Below are 16,865 nucleotides of genomic sequence, written 5' to 3' on the forward strand. Positions count from 1 at the left end.
AGAAGGTAGGAACGGAAAAGATCATATTAGTGTGGGCGCAGTGCAAGATCACAATGCGATCATAAAGTTCCCGTTGTCTGGCCACACTGGCTTCTGCTGGACGTCTATTAAATATCATTTTTATTATTATTATTATTGTTTTTTAATAAATATTTATTATTTTTTCTTCCTAAAAGTCGCGTTTTTGGTTTTGGTATTTTCACAACAGTCGAGATCCGTCACTTCGCGAGCATTTATTGTTCATACGTCGTGTATTCGTGCGTGCCAACGCCGCTCGTCTCCGGCCTAACGACATGTCCTTCGTAACTTGCGCCGCCCGTAACACGTTGCCCGCAAGTCCCTCGGCGGGTCCAGCCGCGTGATTATCCCCTGAAGGCTGAAAAGCTCCAAGTCCTTATTTTTCGAACGTCCCGCTATATATTTTGGCCAGACGACCGTGCGCTCCCGGAGGTCAAACCCCTACCCACACAAACATCATTGCAACGACCAGCGTGTTATAGCAATCGTCGATTAGTTGTGTGTCTGGACTTAATAGAAAAAAAACAGTCGACGGGGCCATTACAAAATCTCGGAGATTTCCAATAAAACATGGTCAAGGACGTCAAGTACTGCTGAAATCTCATCCCACAGAAAGCCGCGTTCACCTTGTTGACGTCATTTATCACAGGCACCGTCGTCCAGGCGTGGTGAGGACAAATATTATACTGCAGTTGTGTTTTTGTGATGTTTTTTTTTTTACATGTTTTGATTTTTCTACGGTTATTATTTTTGATGCGTTATTCCGGCGAGTACTCCCGACGATCTATGCTCCACACTGCCTACAATCGAAATCATTATATTTATAGTAATTAACAATTATATTTATAACTATCGTAAATTTTAATTTTTTCATAATAATATCATTCGAAAACGACGTTATCTACGTTTCCAATAAACAGGTGCGATAAACCACCTAGGTTCTTACTACGTACATCGTCATTGTACCTAATAATAATAATATTAATTACGACCAATGTAAATGCATCAGAGATAAGAAGATATGTGTCATTACTTGTTTGTGTAGTAGTTTATTTTTTTTTATATTACTCGCATCGTATTTGTTTCTTATTTGAGTGATTTATGTACTTGTGAATAGTTGAATGTGTCATGTATGCTGGATAATTTCTCGTATACCATATCGTCAATTTTTTTTGAATTTTATTTTCCTAACCTTCCAGTTGCAGGTGAGGAATTTTAACCACTTTATTGTCCAGTGAACATGGTATGTGATAACTTGGGAGTTATGCTTGTATTTAGTTGTGAATTTTTACATAGTGATGTGCTTATGAATACAATTTTATTCTCATCAATTTAATTTCTTTCACTGCTATTAAGAAACATATTTGTATTTACATGATAACTTGTTTTTTACTTAAACGTCTAAACTTACTTGCATTATTAAATTTATTCGTATTTCTGACTAATATGAAATTATGACGATTAGTAAAATATTTATATTTATTTTATCATTGGTAATTCTAGTTATATTGTTCAAACTTATTATCAATTGGTAGGCTGACATTAATTTATTAGCTAGGTATTTATTACTTATTCCATATGCATCATATTATATAATATTTGCATTTTTTATTCAAAATGTTTATTGTTATCTCTGATTTATGTTAGTAGTTAAGTGATGTGTGTCTATATTTTTGTAAAGAATTTATGGTAGGTATGCTTTAGAGTCAGACCTTGAGAATCAATTTTGTACTAATGTGTGATAAAACTACTGTCTGTAAAACATCTAGTACTACTCTAGCTGTCTTATTAGTTATTATCATTTCAACAATACTTACTTAAATCTTACATATTATATACAAACTTAGCCTAATTAATAATAATTTATTATAATACTATCACATACTTATATATAAATATATATATATGTGTGTATGTGTGTGTGTGTTACATAAATATTTTAAAATATAACCTATTTTTATGACGTACAATTAATAATATTTGGTTATCTACTTCATATACAATATCATAAAACTGATATCTATTGAAGTGTTAAAAAAAAAAATGCAGTAGTTGTTATAAATTATTTCTAGGTAACAAGTTTAAAATGTATTTATACATAGATATATTAAATTGATGGAAGATCTTATTAGGTAATATACTAAAATTGGACTTAAAATTAAAAAATATTTTAACTAAAACACCGAATGAATAAATATTTTTTCAATGATAAAATGCATATTTCTATTAAACATATTGATTCGTATACATGTAATTAACAATTTTTAATTTTTAAATTTAATATTTTGATAGGTAGATTTTATTTATTATTTTTAGTTGTTTTTATTGATGAGACTTTTTTTTAAATGGAAAAATAAACTAGGTTAATACTATTTGTGCTAATTATGGCCTTGAACTTTTCCTAAGCTTGAAAATAACAAAAAAAAATATAATCACATTGTGTTTGATACTAACTTAGTAAATTTATATTTATAGGTATTCTTTCATTTTTTAATGCTGTTTAAATATTTAGTATATGTTAAAAATTTTTATTTTTGATAATAGGCAATGCAAAATTTGAGAACTGTTGGGTCATGCGATCCTTACGAGTACATCATCCTGATTGATTCTAATATTGTGTAAAGGCATTTTTAAAATGTCGTTTTTAAGTGGTCTCAAGAAAGTGCTCCACTTAGGTAACAATGAAGCAAAAAAGAAAAAAATATTCAACAACATCCATATGGATTGTGATGTTGATGATTTTTGGGAAATGATTGGTGAACTTGGTGATGGAGCTTTTGGCAAAGTCTATAAAGTAATTTTTTAATTATATATATTTTTTAAATATTAATGACCAATAAGAATTATTTAATTAATTGTACAAATTATATTCAAATTTTGTATTAATATAAAGTGCGTAATTTTGTCTTTTGTTCTACTTAAAATATTCAGTTATTTTTTATTATTTTACTAAGTATATTTCTATTATAACCATTTATTTCTTTTACTGTTTTCAAACTTACTAGTTATGTTTATATTTTCAAACAAATAATTTAAAAAAAATATTTCAACATAAAACTAAAATTTAGTTCTTGTTGTTTATTAGGTATTTACAATTATTTGTTATGAGTTAAATAAAAAAAAAAAAAAAAAAAAAAAAAACAATGATATTTGTATGTCATTTTAGGTTAATTAAGCAAAATTAACTAAATTATTAATATAATAAAAAATGTTATATTTTTCTTGCTTTAATATATGTTCTTAAGGCTCAACACCGAGAAACTAGTCAGTTAGCTGCTGCAAAAATGTGTATCTTAGAAGGTGAAGATGATTTAGCTGATTTTATGATTGAAATTGACATTTTAGCCGAGTGTAAACATTCAAATATTGTTCAGTTATATGAAGCATTTTTTGTTAACTCTAAACTTTGGGTAAAATATAACAATAAGTTAGTATTACTATTTAAATCTAATTTTTAATATTTTTAATAGATGCTGATTGAATATTGTGATGGAGGCGCTTTAGATTCAATTATGGTTGAGCTAGATCGTGCATTAATTGAAGAACAAATAGCTTATGTATGCAAGTATATGTGTGAAGGGTTAGCATTTCTTCATAAATGTAAAGTTATACATCGTGATCTTAAAGCTGGAAATGTACTTTTAACAACTAGTGCTGGTGTTAAGATTGGTAAATGTTTTAAATATAGTTATTGGCATATTGTTATTCATTTTTTATTATATTTTGCAGCTGATTTTGGTGTTTCTGCTAAAAATAAACAAACATTACAGAAACATGATACTTTTATTGGAACACCCTATTGGATGGCTCCTGAAGTGGTTTTATGTGAAACTTTTAGGGATAATCCTTACGATTTTAAAGTAGATATTTGGTCTTTAGGCATAACACTTATAGAATTAGCACAAATGGAACCTCCAAACCATGAAATGTCTCCTATGCGTGTATTACTTAAAATACAAAAATCTGATCCTCCTAAATTAGAACAACCTTCTAAATGGTCTAAGAATTTTAATGACTTTGTAGCACTTGCTCTTATAAAAGATCCAATTCAAAGACCAACTGCAGATGATCTTCTTAAAGTAATGTTTTTAGTATGATAATATATATTTAATTTTTTTTTTTAAATTTGAACTTTTTTTTTTTAGCATCCATTTGTCAATGGAAATATAGATTCAAAACCAATCCGAGATTTATTACTTGAATATAAAGCTGAGGTGGTTGAAGAAGAGGTTGTAGATGAAGAACCTGAGGTAAAAATGTATTTATTTACTAAATTATCTAGCTTAAATCAAGCACTGTTGTGTGTATCTATTATATAATTGTAAATACATTTTCTTATAATTTGATTCCTTGTGTACGCATTCATTTATATTTACATTGACATAAATTAAATGTATTCACATATTTATTTCCATGCTTACGTAGTCTACACGTGATAGGAAGTACAGAAAAAACAGGAACCATTATCAAAGGGTTGGTGGTAAGTTATCCTAACCCTTGTGTGCACAGTCCATTTATATATTTCATTTTTGGTTGAGCATGTCCACTAAATAAAATATTATTTTGTTTAATAAAGTTAATATAATATTAAAAGATACAATACAATGTTGAATAAATATTTTAATATAGTACAATTTTATAGGAATCGCCTCAATCTACTCGGTTACCTCCCCTGGACTTGGATGCAGTCGAAGATGACACCGTATCTCTTAAAAGTGAACCTGATACTAAAGGTAAAAATAAAAAAATATGAATAAATCTTATAGTATTAAATTTAATATTAATATGCTTTGTATTTTTTTAATTGCATAACATTTTGTTATTTGTAAAATATGATTTTTTCAAGCAGATGTAGTTGAAATAAAACCAAAAATACAAAAGAAACGAGAGATGGATGAAGATTCATCAGACAATAAAAAAATCAAAACAGATGAAAAAATCTTGAATGTTCCAGATTCTGAATCAATTATTTCTTCAAAGAAAAATGTATGTTCATATATGTATATATTTAATATTGTATATTTTTAACTATTAGTTAGTTATTTAAATTAATATATTAAACTGTACTAATTTTTTATTAAGACTTAGTATAGTAATTTATATTTAGAATTTTTAGTTAAAATAACTTATTTAATTGTTTAGGTGGTAAAAAAACATTCTGAAAACAAAGGTCCAGCACCACCACCACCGCCTCTACCACCGCCATCGCCTCTACCACCACCATCTTCAGTTGTTAAATTAGCATTAAATAAAGAATCACCAAATTTACCAATTGAATTGACTGTTCAAGAATCTAATCAAGACAAAGAAACAGAATCAGTGACTAAACCTGAAGAACTTGAAGTTTCAAAATTAAAGAATAATAATAATAATAATAATAATAATTCAGAAATAAACGATTCTATTAACAATAATTCTGAAATTGAGAAACAGCCTATTGATATTGGCAATGAGAACCATTCTGTATCTACTGAACCAATACAATTACGCAAACATGATAAATCTAGTTCTAGACCTATATCAGTAGCTGCTTGTAATAATGGTCCAATTGTAAACTCTATCGAAGACTCTCAAATAAGAATTAGAAGAAGAAGTTCATCTGCTTCTAATCGCAATCAAAGAAGACCTTCTCCTCCATCATTGGATAAAGTTTTACAAATGAATCAAAATGTCGAAAAAAATAAAGGAAAGATGCCAACTGCTGTTATGAATGAATTAGCTGGGAGACTTCAAAATAACAAAGATGAGACTGATCTAATACCAGATAATGGTAAATAATTATATTGTTTTATTAAAAAATAAAAATAAAAACCAATACTTTGATTTTAGATAATTTAATTATTTTTAATGTTATAATTTTAGTTGAACAAAATGAAAATTCCATTAATGGAGGTACATTGGTGAGAGTGGGATCTTTGAACGTTATTGATTCTAAAGTTACTGTTGTAACTACCACACATCCACCTGTTCTTCAAACACATCCTCCAGGACTACATACTCAAGTGATTATAGTTGCTGATGCCAACACTAAATCACAGGTATAATATTTAAAATTAAATAACTTCCAATTTGCATTATTTAAATAATTTTTCATTCATATTTTATTTCAAGATTGAGAAAAAAGATGAGGTTGTGGTGATAAATTCGTCACAAGCTGATGAAGAAGAATTAGATGCTAGTCATGTGTCTGTTATAACAGTAGGAGAAGAACCTTCTGTTAAAGAATTAAGTCCGTGGAAAGATGAAGAAATTGTAGTGTCTAAACCTATTTGTGTACCAGTAAATTCAGATTCAGATACTAATAAAATAAAAATGAACGGACGTGCTACAATGGTAAAGCCCAATGATCCAACAGAAGTATTCATTGTTGTTAATAATTCAACTAATGTACATAAATCGGTAATTATTAAAAAAAAAAAAAATTAAAGTTAGTATTAACTAAGGAGAAAATTGTATAACATTTAATCTTTTTTTTAGTCAAAACATTCAGATGGAATAGTAGTAAATAATAAACACCATGTTTCTCCAACACGTTCTACATCTCATTCACATTCAGATAGTGGATCAGTATATAGTAGTGGAGGCCAACGAACTCCACCTTCAGCTGCCAGTACTCGTACATTTGATAGATCAGATGCAGAAAGTGTTTCAACTACAATAAGTCATGATAGTCGAAGTAGTAATAAAGAGAATAATTTACCTCCTCGAGAATACGAAGATGAAGTTGTATTACGTAAAAAACCAGAGTATAGCAGAGTAAGTATTAATTTATAAGTAGATTTTATACCAGCATTTTGTTGACTTGGTCGTACTAACACTTACCGTGGCACATTTTACATTTAAAAAAATTAATTATACTGTTATTGTAACATCTTTATTTTAAAGCGAGTTAAAAACATTTTAAATAATTAAATAACTCATAATTTGCTTTAAAAATAATATACAAAAATTCTATAAAAAGCTAGGGATACTATTCTTGCTTATACATTGAATGAAATAAGGTCAATTTGCTTTAATTTTGAAAAAAAAAAATTAAACAAAATAAATTTTTGTGTACATAAAATTTATTTTTCATGTTCTTTATAGTAATGATAACACATTTGGGTATGACATCTTCTTAATGCCTTAAAAAATAGATAACAAAATTTAATAAAGCTACAAATATCCATAATTTTATCATTTTTATAGCTTTTATTTTGTTCCATGTTATGTGTTATTCAATTTTGTATTTCTTATATTTATTATCAATATTTAAAGAAATTTTCTTTTTATCATAACATTATTTATTTTCCATCTTAAAATATAACAGAATTACTTACTTTATATTTGGATTTCCCAAATAAGTAGTTATCCAGGTGTTTTTAGAAAATTTCTCATAGATTATTACAAATATTTTGAATAGAGAGACCAAATGTATATATATAGTTGTAGTTTTAATGTAAATATTATTTTACATTTTTATACAATAAATCAACATTTTTAAAAACTAGAACCAATTAATAAGATCTAACATAGTAATGAAGTGCTGTCATTTTGTGATATGATTATAATTATTTTCTGATATCAGATTATTTCACATGTGATCTAAATTTTCATATATTATTTATTTGTAAGATTAATCTTCATTATTTGTGGTTCTGTATATATGTATATATAAAAATACATTTATAATACAAATAATGTGACAACATAAAGCTTGACAATTATTTTAAGTTTGATACTATTAAATTTATAAAATATTAATTTATCAAGCATTTCTTTTTTTTTATATTCCTATAAGTAAACCAAAATTTTATTAACTAATTAAAAATTCTTTGATATTTTTATGTTTTCCAGGTTAGGTTAGGTTAGTTTAAGTTAACCTAGGTCAACCTTTTCATTAATCTGATAATCCTGTTAATTTTAATTTTATTATGCATCTCTTTTTTCCTTAAAAACTTTATAAAATTGTTTAATTAATTAGTGTTATACTAAAAATTTGTAAATAATTTTTAGGAAATGAAAAGAACTAGTCGAAATATAAGTAAAGAAGAACTGGAAATAAGAAACATGAAAAAAAAGACCAGAAAACGTACAAGAAAATTTGAAGTAGATGGAGTAGTTGTTACAACAACAACTAGTAAAGTAATTTATGGTGATGAAGACTCCAGTCATGGATACAATGATCAGATATTTAGAAAACAAGAATTAAGAGAACTTAAGATGTTGCAAAAACAAGAACAAAAACAGTTTCAAGATTTATCATTTAAAGCAGTTATAGCTAAAGAGCAACAGGATAAAAAATTTGAACAGGAAAGAATGGCATTAATTAAACAATACGAAGCTGATTTAGATACAATGGTTAAGCAGCAACGTCAAGCTGTTGAAAGAGCTGAAACTCAGCAAGAGGCAGATTTAAGAATGACTTCAAAAAAAATTCGTTTAGAACAAGTAATATCTATATTAAAATTTATATAATTTTTGTGCTTTATTTATTATTTAAAATTCGTTAATAATTTAGGAGCGAGAATTAAAAGAATTCAGAGAAGGTCTAAAACAAGAGTTACGTCTGTTAAAGCAAGAAGTAGATTTAAAGCCTAAAGAAAGGCGGAAAAATTTGTTTAAAGATAAAAAAGAGAAGTTAGAGACTGAACATGAGGAGAGAGAAAAATTATTCCTCGAGAAACTAAATGAAAATCATGAAAGTTCCTTGAGTAGACTGAGTGATGCTCATCAGGAGAAAATTGCGCTTATGGAACGTCAATATTTACAGCAGAAACAACAGGTATAAATATTTAGAAATAATAGTTATAGTTAATAGTTGTTTATTCTGTATTTTTATTTAAGTTAATGTATATATAATTTTATTATTAAATTTAAGTTTAAACATTTTTCTTATAATATTATAGTTGATGAGAGCTAGAGAAGCAGCTTTGTGGGAAATGGAAGAAAGACAAATTCATGAAAAACAACAATTAGCTAAAAGACAGCTTAAAGATGGCTTTTTCTTGCAGAGGCATCAAGTATATTTATAATTGACTTACATTAAATTTCTATAATTAATGATATATGTTTTTTTTTCAGATGTTAATAAGGCATGAAAAAGAATTGGAACAGATGAAACGTATGAATATACGCAAAGATGAAGAAATGCAAAAACGTCAAGGTGTTGAAAAACGATCACTACCAAAACGTATTCGTTCTGAAATGAAAGCGCGGGAGATGATGTTCCGTGAATCTGTTAGAATAAGTATGGCATCTAATCCAAACCCAGATACTGAGTATGAACGTAATAGGCTTAAGAAATTTCAAGAAAATGAAAAAAAAAGATATCGCAATGAAACACTTGCATTTGAAATGAAACAGCAGCGACAGCTTGAAGAGCTTAGAATTGCAAATGACACTACTATTAGAGAACTTGAACAGCTTCAAAATGAAAAACGTATTACTTCAATTATTATTATTTTTTAAATCCTATTTGTTTTAATAATCTAATTTTTAACAATAGGTAAAATGCTAATGGAACATGAAACAACTAAGTTAAAAGAGCAAGAAGAGTTGTATGCTCGCGAATTGAGAGAATGGAAAGCTCATCTCAAACCTAGGAAACAGGTAATTTTCTTAAAGTATTACATTTATTTACATTCTTATGTATAGAAAAGTTAGTATTTAAATATAATATTTTATTTTTTATGCCAATGGATGTAGTATCTTGAGTTTGAATTATCTTATTAATAACTAGTTATTTGCTGTAGTAGATTATTTAAATGGCAATTTTACACTTAATATATTAGTAATCTTATTTAATTATCTTAACCACTTATAAATAACTATTAATTTTTGACCAATTGTAGAAAAAGAATAGGGTAGTTTGACATCTAAATTTAAACATCATCCAAAATAGTTTATATTTTTTATCAGAACCTTGAAATGGAGTTGGCGAGGCAAGCCAAAGGAAATTCATGGAACAGTCGCTATTCATTGCCTCCGTCCCCTGGCAACACGTTGCTCAGACGTGAATATTCGTTTTCATCACTTCTCTCTTCTCCTCGATTGTCCGGTACTTCTTTTCGTTCTCCTGGTTCAGGATTTCTTCCTAGACGATGTGCCAATCAATTTCCTAATCATTCAAACCAATCCACAATGTAAAATTCCTGTATACTGAATGAGCTCTAACTAAAAGGTGGCATTTGAACAAAATTTTTAGTACTATTCCAAATGGTTTACATGTCATCATTTGGTTTTTTAGAAAGTGTGTTCCTAACCTGTTTTATGTTATTCCATGTATTAAGTATATTTTAATTTAAAATAGATTTATTTTAACAAACATTGTTCTTTAAATATAAATCAGAATATTTATATCATCTTAGATACAATAAATTATTTTTGTGGATTATGTGTTGTACATATATAGATTGAATAAGTATATCACTGGCACATGTCATAAATATTTAAAAAAAATTACTTTTAACAATATACATTTTATTTTTAATATATAAAATAAATTTTCTTATAAATACTTAATATTTATTTTTGTTATAATTAGTCTCTAATACATTATTTTAATTTTATAATACAAAAATATATCTCAATGATTTACCAATTGTTATACTTTTTTTACTTAAAAACTTAGACTTTAAGTAGTAAGTTTATAAGGCTCAAAGAACCTTTAAATTTTTTTATCCAATTAATTGAGTTCATTCTAAAATGAGATTTTCTTAAATGCTATCTATTTTTTGTAATATTTATTACAAAAAGATTTCTTCTTTACTATTCAAAATATGATAATTAATACAGTTATTTTCAATACTTAGTATTTAATATTATATGCTATTACGTTATAATGTATTTACTGTTATGTATTTTTTACTTTCATTTAAAATTTAATAATTTTCTAAATCTATTTACTAAATCAAAATTTAAAGACTGACATGATATGTTTTTAATTATTACCTATCAGGTTAAACTTAAGTTACAAAGTGGTAAATCATCAAGGTATTATAGTTGTATAAAAAGTAGGAAATAATTTTAAGCATGACAAAGAACAAAACTTTGCTTAGTATTCAACACAAATTATACATTTGAACCACATTATTGCATTTATTATTATTATTATTTATTTGCACTGAATATGCTTATTTTAATGGTTATAGAAGTTAATTTTGAGCTTTTCTTTGTATAATTTTTTATTGTGTACTATAAATTCTATATTTTGTTATTATTTTTAAACAATGACACTAACTGACTATTCTGATATTTTGTATATATTATTTAAGTTATTATAATCCATATGATAACACTATAAATTGAATGAAAAACACGCTTAATTTATTTTTGCATCCTTTTATCCTTGCTTATCCTTGAGTGCTGCTGCAATATAAAAACTTTATGTAAGTAACACTGTATATTAATTTAATTTTAAACTATTAATGCATGTTTTAATATTTATTTCTAAGAATTGTTTTTATTTCATATCAATTTTTATCTCGCATAATATCAGTTAAAACAAATATTTTATATAGCTTGAAAAATAATATTAATTTAACAACTGTTAAAACCTAAACAATGATCAATTTTATATTATAAAATAGATTACATTTTATTATCCATCTATTAGTTTTTTCTTCTATCTAGTATAAATTTAATATGGAAAGAGGTATGCGTCATTTACTACCAACCATTTTACTACACTTTCAAATTATTTTTCAGAAACTTGAAGAGCAGTTTGCTATTCAGTTAGAAGAACAAGAAGCAATATTTGGGCCGGCAAATAGTATGTTGCCAATTAACACTAGTCCTCCTTCTCATCATCGTTCTTATCATCATAGAAGCTCTACTCGCAGTAGTCTGTCATCTATGTCAGCTGATTGATTCATCTGTACATACCATTATGTACTATATATTTATTTTTTGTTGAATTTTTTTAGACATATGTGCCAACATTGCCCTCATCCCTTGTTGCTATCATAATACAATGTATATTTCATTATTCTTAAAAATATTAAGTTTTGTATACCAAATGAAGTTAATGTGTGTATATATATATATATATATATATATATATATATATATATACTATTTATAGATCATTTTTTAAGAGTATATGATACAATTTGTTTTTTTATAAATTCATGCAATTATTAATTTGCAAATTAAACAAATTCATTGTTGTAAAATAAAAAACTGTTAAATTTTTTATTTTATTTAATAAAACAAAATTATATAAAAACGTAGAATATTCTAATTATTCATAAATTCAAAAAAACCATCAATAATAGTTATAAAGATTACATAAGTTTTTTTTTTTTTATTAATATTTACAACACGTACAAAAATACATTTAAGGATTGGTTTGTATTTTTGTAAAAACATTCAAACACAGTTATTAATTTAGACGAGTTTTTTAGCTTCAAAGAAACTTTTTAAATGACGCATTTGCCAGAAACCCATGACTAAAAGTATGAACAACTGTGAAAGTGACCACCAGAAAACTCGTTGGTGAGTACTTTCACTGGTTTGACGAAATCTTTCTTCCCGAAACTGTAAATATAAAAATTGTTATTATATTAATATTATATTAAAATAAACTAAAATAGTTTATAAGTTATAATTGAGTATAAAACAAATCAGAAATAAATATATTATGTTCATAAAGTGTTGAAAAATGTAGTATTTATAACAAACAAAAATAATTAAATTCTGTTATTTATATTTAATGGCAATTTGGATGTCCAAATTAATTTTGTACTTATCTATATCAATACATAACTTTATTATGATAATGATATTATTTTAACACCTTTACACAATGCTAGTTTCATACATCTTAATATATATATATATAAATATATATGTATGATTTTAGGGTGGTTATTTCCCAAAAACATAACAAATATCAATAATTCACTAATTCCTAATCAATTTAAGTTAAATACGAATAACCAATTTCTACCTCAGGAAAGTTGATGAAAAAATACACAATCTACATACATTCTTATTTTTATATTTTAAGTTGTGTAATACAATTAGTGTATACATGATAAGTTTTGCTAATCATAGTTTCATATAAGATGTAATGATACTTAACATGTTCTTACGTGGGAAATTGAAATATAAGTATGAGCTAAATAGAGAAATAGAAATTATAAAACATATTTGTGGATATCACATCATTGTAATAATAGAATAAATTTAGATTCTTAATTTATTCAACTTTGAAAATTGACAATAGATCTTAATAGTGTAATTGTAATTGATACATAGACAATTTAATAACTAATTTTTAAAAATTTCAGCCTTGATACATAAAGAGATACATCGTTATATTTGTATTTTCACTTAGACACATGTGCAAAATAGATAAAACATATCCACAGAAAATGTTTAGCTCTAAACTTTTATTTTTAAATAAAATCACCTAAAACAAAAATTATAAAGAACAATATTTAAGAAAGTTTGATATATTAGTTGTATACTGTATTGTTATTTTGATTAAAAAAAAAAATGGAAATTATAAAAATTTGATGATACCATTTGTTTAAATTAATTGAATCATCTTAATTATTAATTTTTATAATTTTTATGATGGGTAAATTTACGATTAAGATAACTTAAAAATATAAATGATCCTAGAAAAAACTGTGTGCTAACATACTTTAAAATAATCATCTAATTTTGAATACCAATAAATTAAAATTATAATGGTACAATTTATTCATATAAGTATACATATAGAGAAAAAGAATATTAATTTTGAATTGAGGGGGATATCAAACATACTCTTCATAAAAAAAATCCTTTAAAACCCTTTTGATGAATTTAGTCAAGTAGTCTAATCAAATTTTTAAAATAATGATATAGATTAGCTCTATAATTTGGTAGAGAATTTCTAAATAACTATTAAATGGTTTATTTTTCAACTATTAAACTAGCAATTGATTTTAAAATTTCCAAATTTCAACTATCTAATTCTAAAAATAACTTTTAAAAATCAATAAAAATAATAATATTTACTCTTTGATAGCTTTGTTCCTTGATGATCTGTTCAACTTGTTCTACAAGTTGCCTAATCCTGAGTTGTAAGTCTGAAAGTTTTTCTTTTTGGGCTACTTGAGCATAATCAATGGCCTGATCACCAACTTGAATATCCAAATGAACTCTCTATTTATAATAAAACTGATAAATAGTAACAAAAATATAATAATATACTAATTATTTACCAATTGTGTTCCTCCAATCCATGCAGTTGTATTGGAATACAAACATATAATATGTTCACCGGGTATGTGAGATGTAAACGAAATTTTTCCTTCAAAACTATAAACCTTTTAGAGACAAAATATTGTTGTTATATTACAATAAAAAAATTTTATTTTGTACAATATTTAGCTAATAGGTATCATACATACCCGGGATAAAATTATTTTCATATCTGGGTCTTTGACTTCGACGTTCATTCCAATACCTGGGGTGGGTGGAGTGAAACCTCCAGTCCTCACATCGAATAATTCTACTTTATAATGTGCTGTAAACCAATTGAGAACAATGAAAAAATACTAATATCTAGTTGCATAAAAAATTGATTCATTTAATGATACACTAAAATTGAAAAGATCAATAATAGATCATTAAGTAATATTTAAGCTGACAATTGATTCATTAAATGTTTAGTGATTGTTATACAACTTGGTATAAACGTGCAATGTGAGTATTTAAAAGTTACTAACAAACTACTGTGGTTTCATCTGGAATTTCTTCGATGAAACATTTGCGTTCTGTTTCACCAATATGGAAATATAAACATTGAACTGAACCCAAAAAAAACGCACTAAGCAATAAAAAGGAAAAGTATTTCATTTTTTTTAAACTTTAAACCTTGACATCAAATTAGAATAGAATAATAATTTAACTTTATTTGAATAAAACAAGATAGATAATGTGTAATAATTAATAAATTAAGTTTATACACTTTTACAGAAATTATAATTTCGGCGGTGTGTAAGCTATGAACATAGAAACAATATTGGTCGTCGAGCAACAATGAATACACGTCATTAAATTATTTTTCGTTTATAACATTTAATAGTTGATAATGTTAGGTACACATTGTATTAATCTCTTACATTGATAAGAATATTATCAGAATAATATTAATTATTAATAATATTATGGTTGTTTAGGGTGGTAAATGCATAGAAACGGGTAGCATATAACTTAAAAGCATAGTGTATATTGTTACTTGTTAGATAACCCTATGCAAATTTAAAGAAGTATAAAAGCTTTTAATGTTTTAGTTTTAATTGATTTAACATGTGCTGCCTTAGAAAATTATTATAAACAGATTAAGAGAATTTTTAGGTAGTAGAAATGCATCGTCCAGGTTTTTTCTACAAAAAATTATTAAAAAAAAAAGATGATTAATCAAGAGAGTGATGATGAGTTTTTAGTAGGTACTAAGTGAACAAGAAAGTGGTTTAATATACTATGTTGACACTGATAATAGACTTTGTTCTTGTTGAGTTGCTCTTACTGGAAAATGTTGTAAATACCAATGTGAGCTTTATAAATATTTTGACGTTAAGTCTGAGAATATTGTACAGTTATAACTCTCACAGATCTTTTGAACATAGCTAAAATCGCCTATGGAAATAGAGTTTTAAATTAATCATTTTAAAAACTATTCATAAAAGAAAATAACGGTCCAATTAATAATGTTGAAATTGAAATTATTAAAGAAATTAAAAATAATGAACTGTATAATAAAAATAGTAATACTTACTGAAGAAAATAAATCTAGTACATCTAGAATTGAAAATAATAACGAAGATAAAAAAATGATTGGAAATGTATTAAAGATGATGAATAATTGTCAAGAAAATGTTGGTTCATCTTCGTTCTTCGAGTGGTATTTTTGAATTAGAAGAACATCTTTCAAAGTTTTAATAATATCCAATATTAACATATTTTAGACAATTAATATATTTATATATATATTATTACAGGTAAAAGACTTGAATTTTTAATTCTTAGTTTTTATTTATTTTTTTTATTTTTACAAACTGATCAGTATTATACAATTTTAAGTTATACTTTTTTTTTGATATGAATAGCAATTATTTCTATTATTTTTTTATATTTAATTACCATAACCAACATATTGTATTTGAATTAATGTGTTATACTAAAATAAAAATTTAATATTAAATTTAAAATCGATATTTTTATTTAGTAGATATATATTACATAATAAAATACTTTTACAAATTGGTAAACGGGGATAGTAAATAGAGATAATTCCAATAAGATTTAATCCCCTAATTATTAATATCTTTCACATATGTTAAGTTTTACCTAATGTTAACAGTATTCCTTATATCTCCAACGATTTCATTTAAATATTTTTTTGGAAATATCATTTTAATTGTAATTTATAAGTTAAAATATTTAAAATTCAAAACAGAATCTGATAACAGTGATAACTGATAGCGAGTCGTTATCTCATTGGAATTAGAGTCAACCGTTGAACAGCATTTTCATTGGTTCTCTCAAGGTTTATAGATAAATAAATTTAATTAATAAATTCCTATAATTTCATAATTTTATTTTGAAAATTACTTACAGTCAAGGTGGATATCCCCATCTTGCTACAGTTTTCCCGATTTTGATGATAAGTGATAACAGCAAACCCAATAAGAAGAAAAAAAAGCTCATGCCAACCTCCAAAATAACCCAAGACATAAGTGATATCTGTAGATATTTGGTCACCCTGTTAAATGTTAACATTTTACTGATTGTACTAAAATTCGTATCTCACTATCTTACATTTCACAGTTCACAATAAAATAAATACTTGTTAGTCGTAATTAATA

The 16,865-nt window shown here is 25.7% G+C and overlaps 2 protein-coding genes across 8 annotated transcripts; one reads left to right on the forward strand and one right to left on the reverse strand.

Moving 5' to 3' along the window:
• Positions 1-129: 129 nt before the first annotated feature.
• On the forward strand, positions 130-12,027 carry LOC112603915 (serine/threonine-protein kinase 10). 7 transcript variants are annotated; one of them, XM_025352736.1, is made up of 18 exons: positions 130-686; positions 2,563-2,812; positions 3,264-3,428; positions 3,489-3,687; positions 3,748-4,097; positions 4,164-4,268; positions 4,661-4,751; positions 4,865-5,004; positions 5,161-5,788; positions 5,881-6,056; positions 6,130-6,417; positions 6,496-6,774; positions 8,014-8,448; positions 8,519-8,782; positions 8,907-9,020; positions 9,082-9,439; positions 9,506-9,609; positions 9,919-10,433. In XM_025352736.1, exons 2-18 carry the CDS (start codon positions 2,654-2,656, stop codon positions 10,144-10,146), a joined length of 4,083 nt encoding a protein of 1,360 aa, XP_025208521.1. In that variant the 5' UTR covers positions 130-686; positions 2,563-2,653; the 3' UTR covers positions 10,147-10,433. The 7 variants fall into 7 exon arrangements, with proteins under 7 accessions (XP_025208521.1, XP_025208528.1, XP_025208527.1 ...); XM_025352743.1 differs by lacking the exon at positions 9,919-10,433 and adding an exon at positions 11,707-12,027 and having other exon boundaries at positions 131-686; XM_025352742.1 differs by having other exon boundaries at positions 131-686; positions 4,868-5,004; positions 9,919-10,432.
• A 305-nt stretch (positions 12,028-12,332) lies between these two features.
• On the reverse strand, positions 12,333-14,925 carry LOC112603909 (transmembrane emp24 domain-containing protein eca). The gene is made up of 5 exons (XM_025352726.1): positions 14,724-14,925; positions 14,406-14,521; positions 14,217-14,321; positions 14,011-14,157; positions 12,333-12,537 (listed from the first exon to the last, which is right to left on the reverse strand). The coding sequence occupies exons 1-5, from the start codon at positions 14,851-14,853 to the stop codon at positions 12,388-12,390; spliced, it is 648 nt and encodes a 215-aa protein (XP_025208511.1). The 5' UTR covers positions 14,854-14,925; the 3' UTR covers positions 12,333-12,387.
• Between the last annotated feature and the right edge of the window lie 1,940 nt (positions 14,926-16,865).

This window comes from Melanaphis sacchari, unplaced genomic scaffold (genome assembly GCF_002803265.2).
Source record: "Melanaphis sacchari strain LSU unplaced genomic scaffold, SCAv2.0 Contig113_pilon_pilon, whole genome shotgun sequence".
NCBI classification, from domain to species: Eukaryota; Metazoa; Arthropoda; class Insecta; order Hemiptera; family Aphididae; genus Melanaphis; species Melanaphis sacchari.

Coding starts and splice junctions, on each gene's coding strand:
- LOC112603915 (XM_025352736.1), top strand. CDS start 2,654: ATGTCGTTTTTAAGTGGTCTCAAGAAAGTGCTCCACTTAGGTAACAAT. Junction 3,688..3,747: donor TAGTGCTGGTGTTAAGATTG/GTAAATGTTTTA, acceptor TATATTTTGCAG/CTGATTTTGGTGTTTCTGCT. Junction 6,057..6,129: donor ATGCCAACACTAAATCACAG/GTATAATATTTA, acceptor TTTTATTTCAAG/ATTGAGAAAAAAGATGAGGT.
- LOC112603909 (XM_025352726.1), bottom strand. CDS start 14,853: ATGAAATACTTTTCCTTTTTATTGCTTAGTGCGTTTTTTTTGGGTTCA. Junction 14,522..14,723: donor AGATGAAACCACAGTAGTTT/GTTAGTAACTTT, acceptor ATTGGTTTACAG/CACATTATAAAGTAGAATTA. Junction 12,538..14,010: donor AGGAACAAAGCTATCAAAGA/GTAAATATTATT, acceptor TTATATTTACAG/TTTCGGGAAGAAAGATTTCG.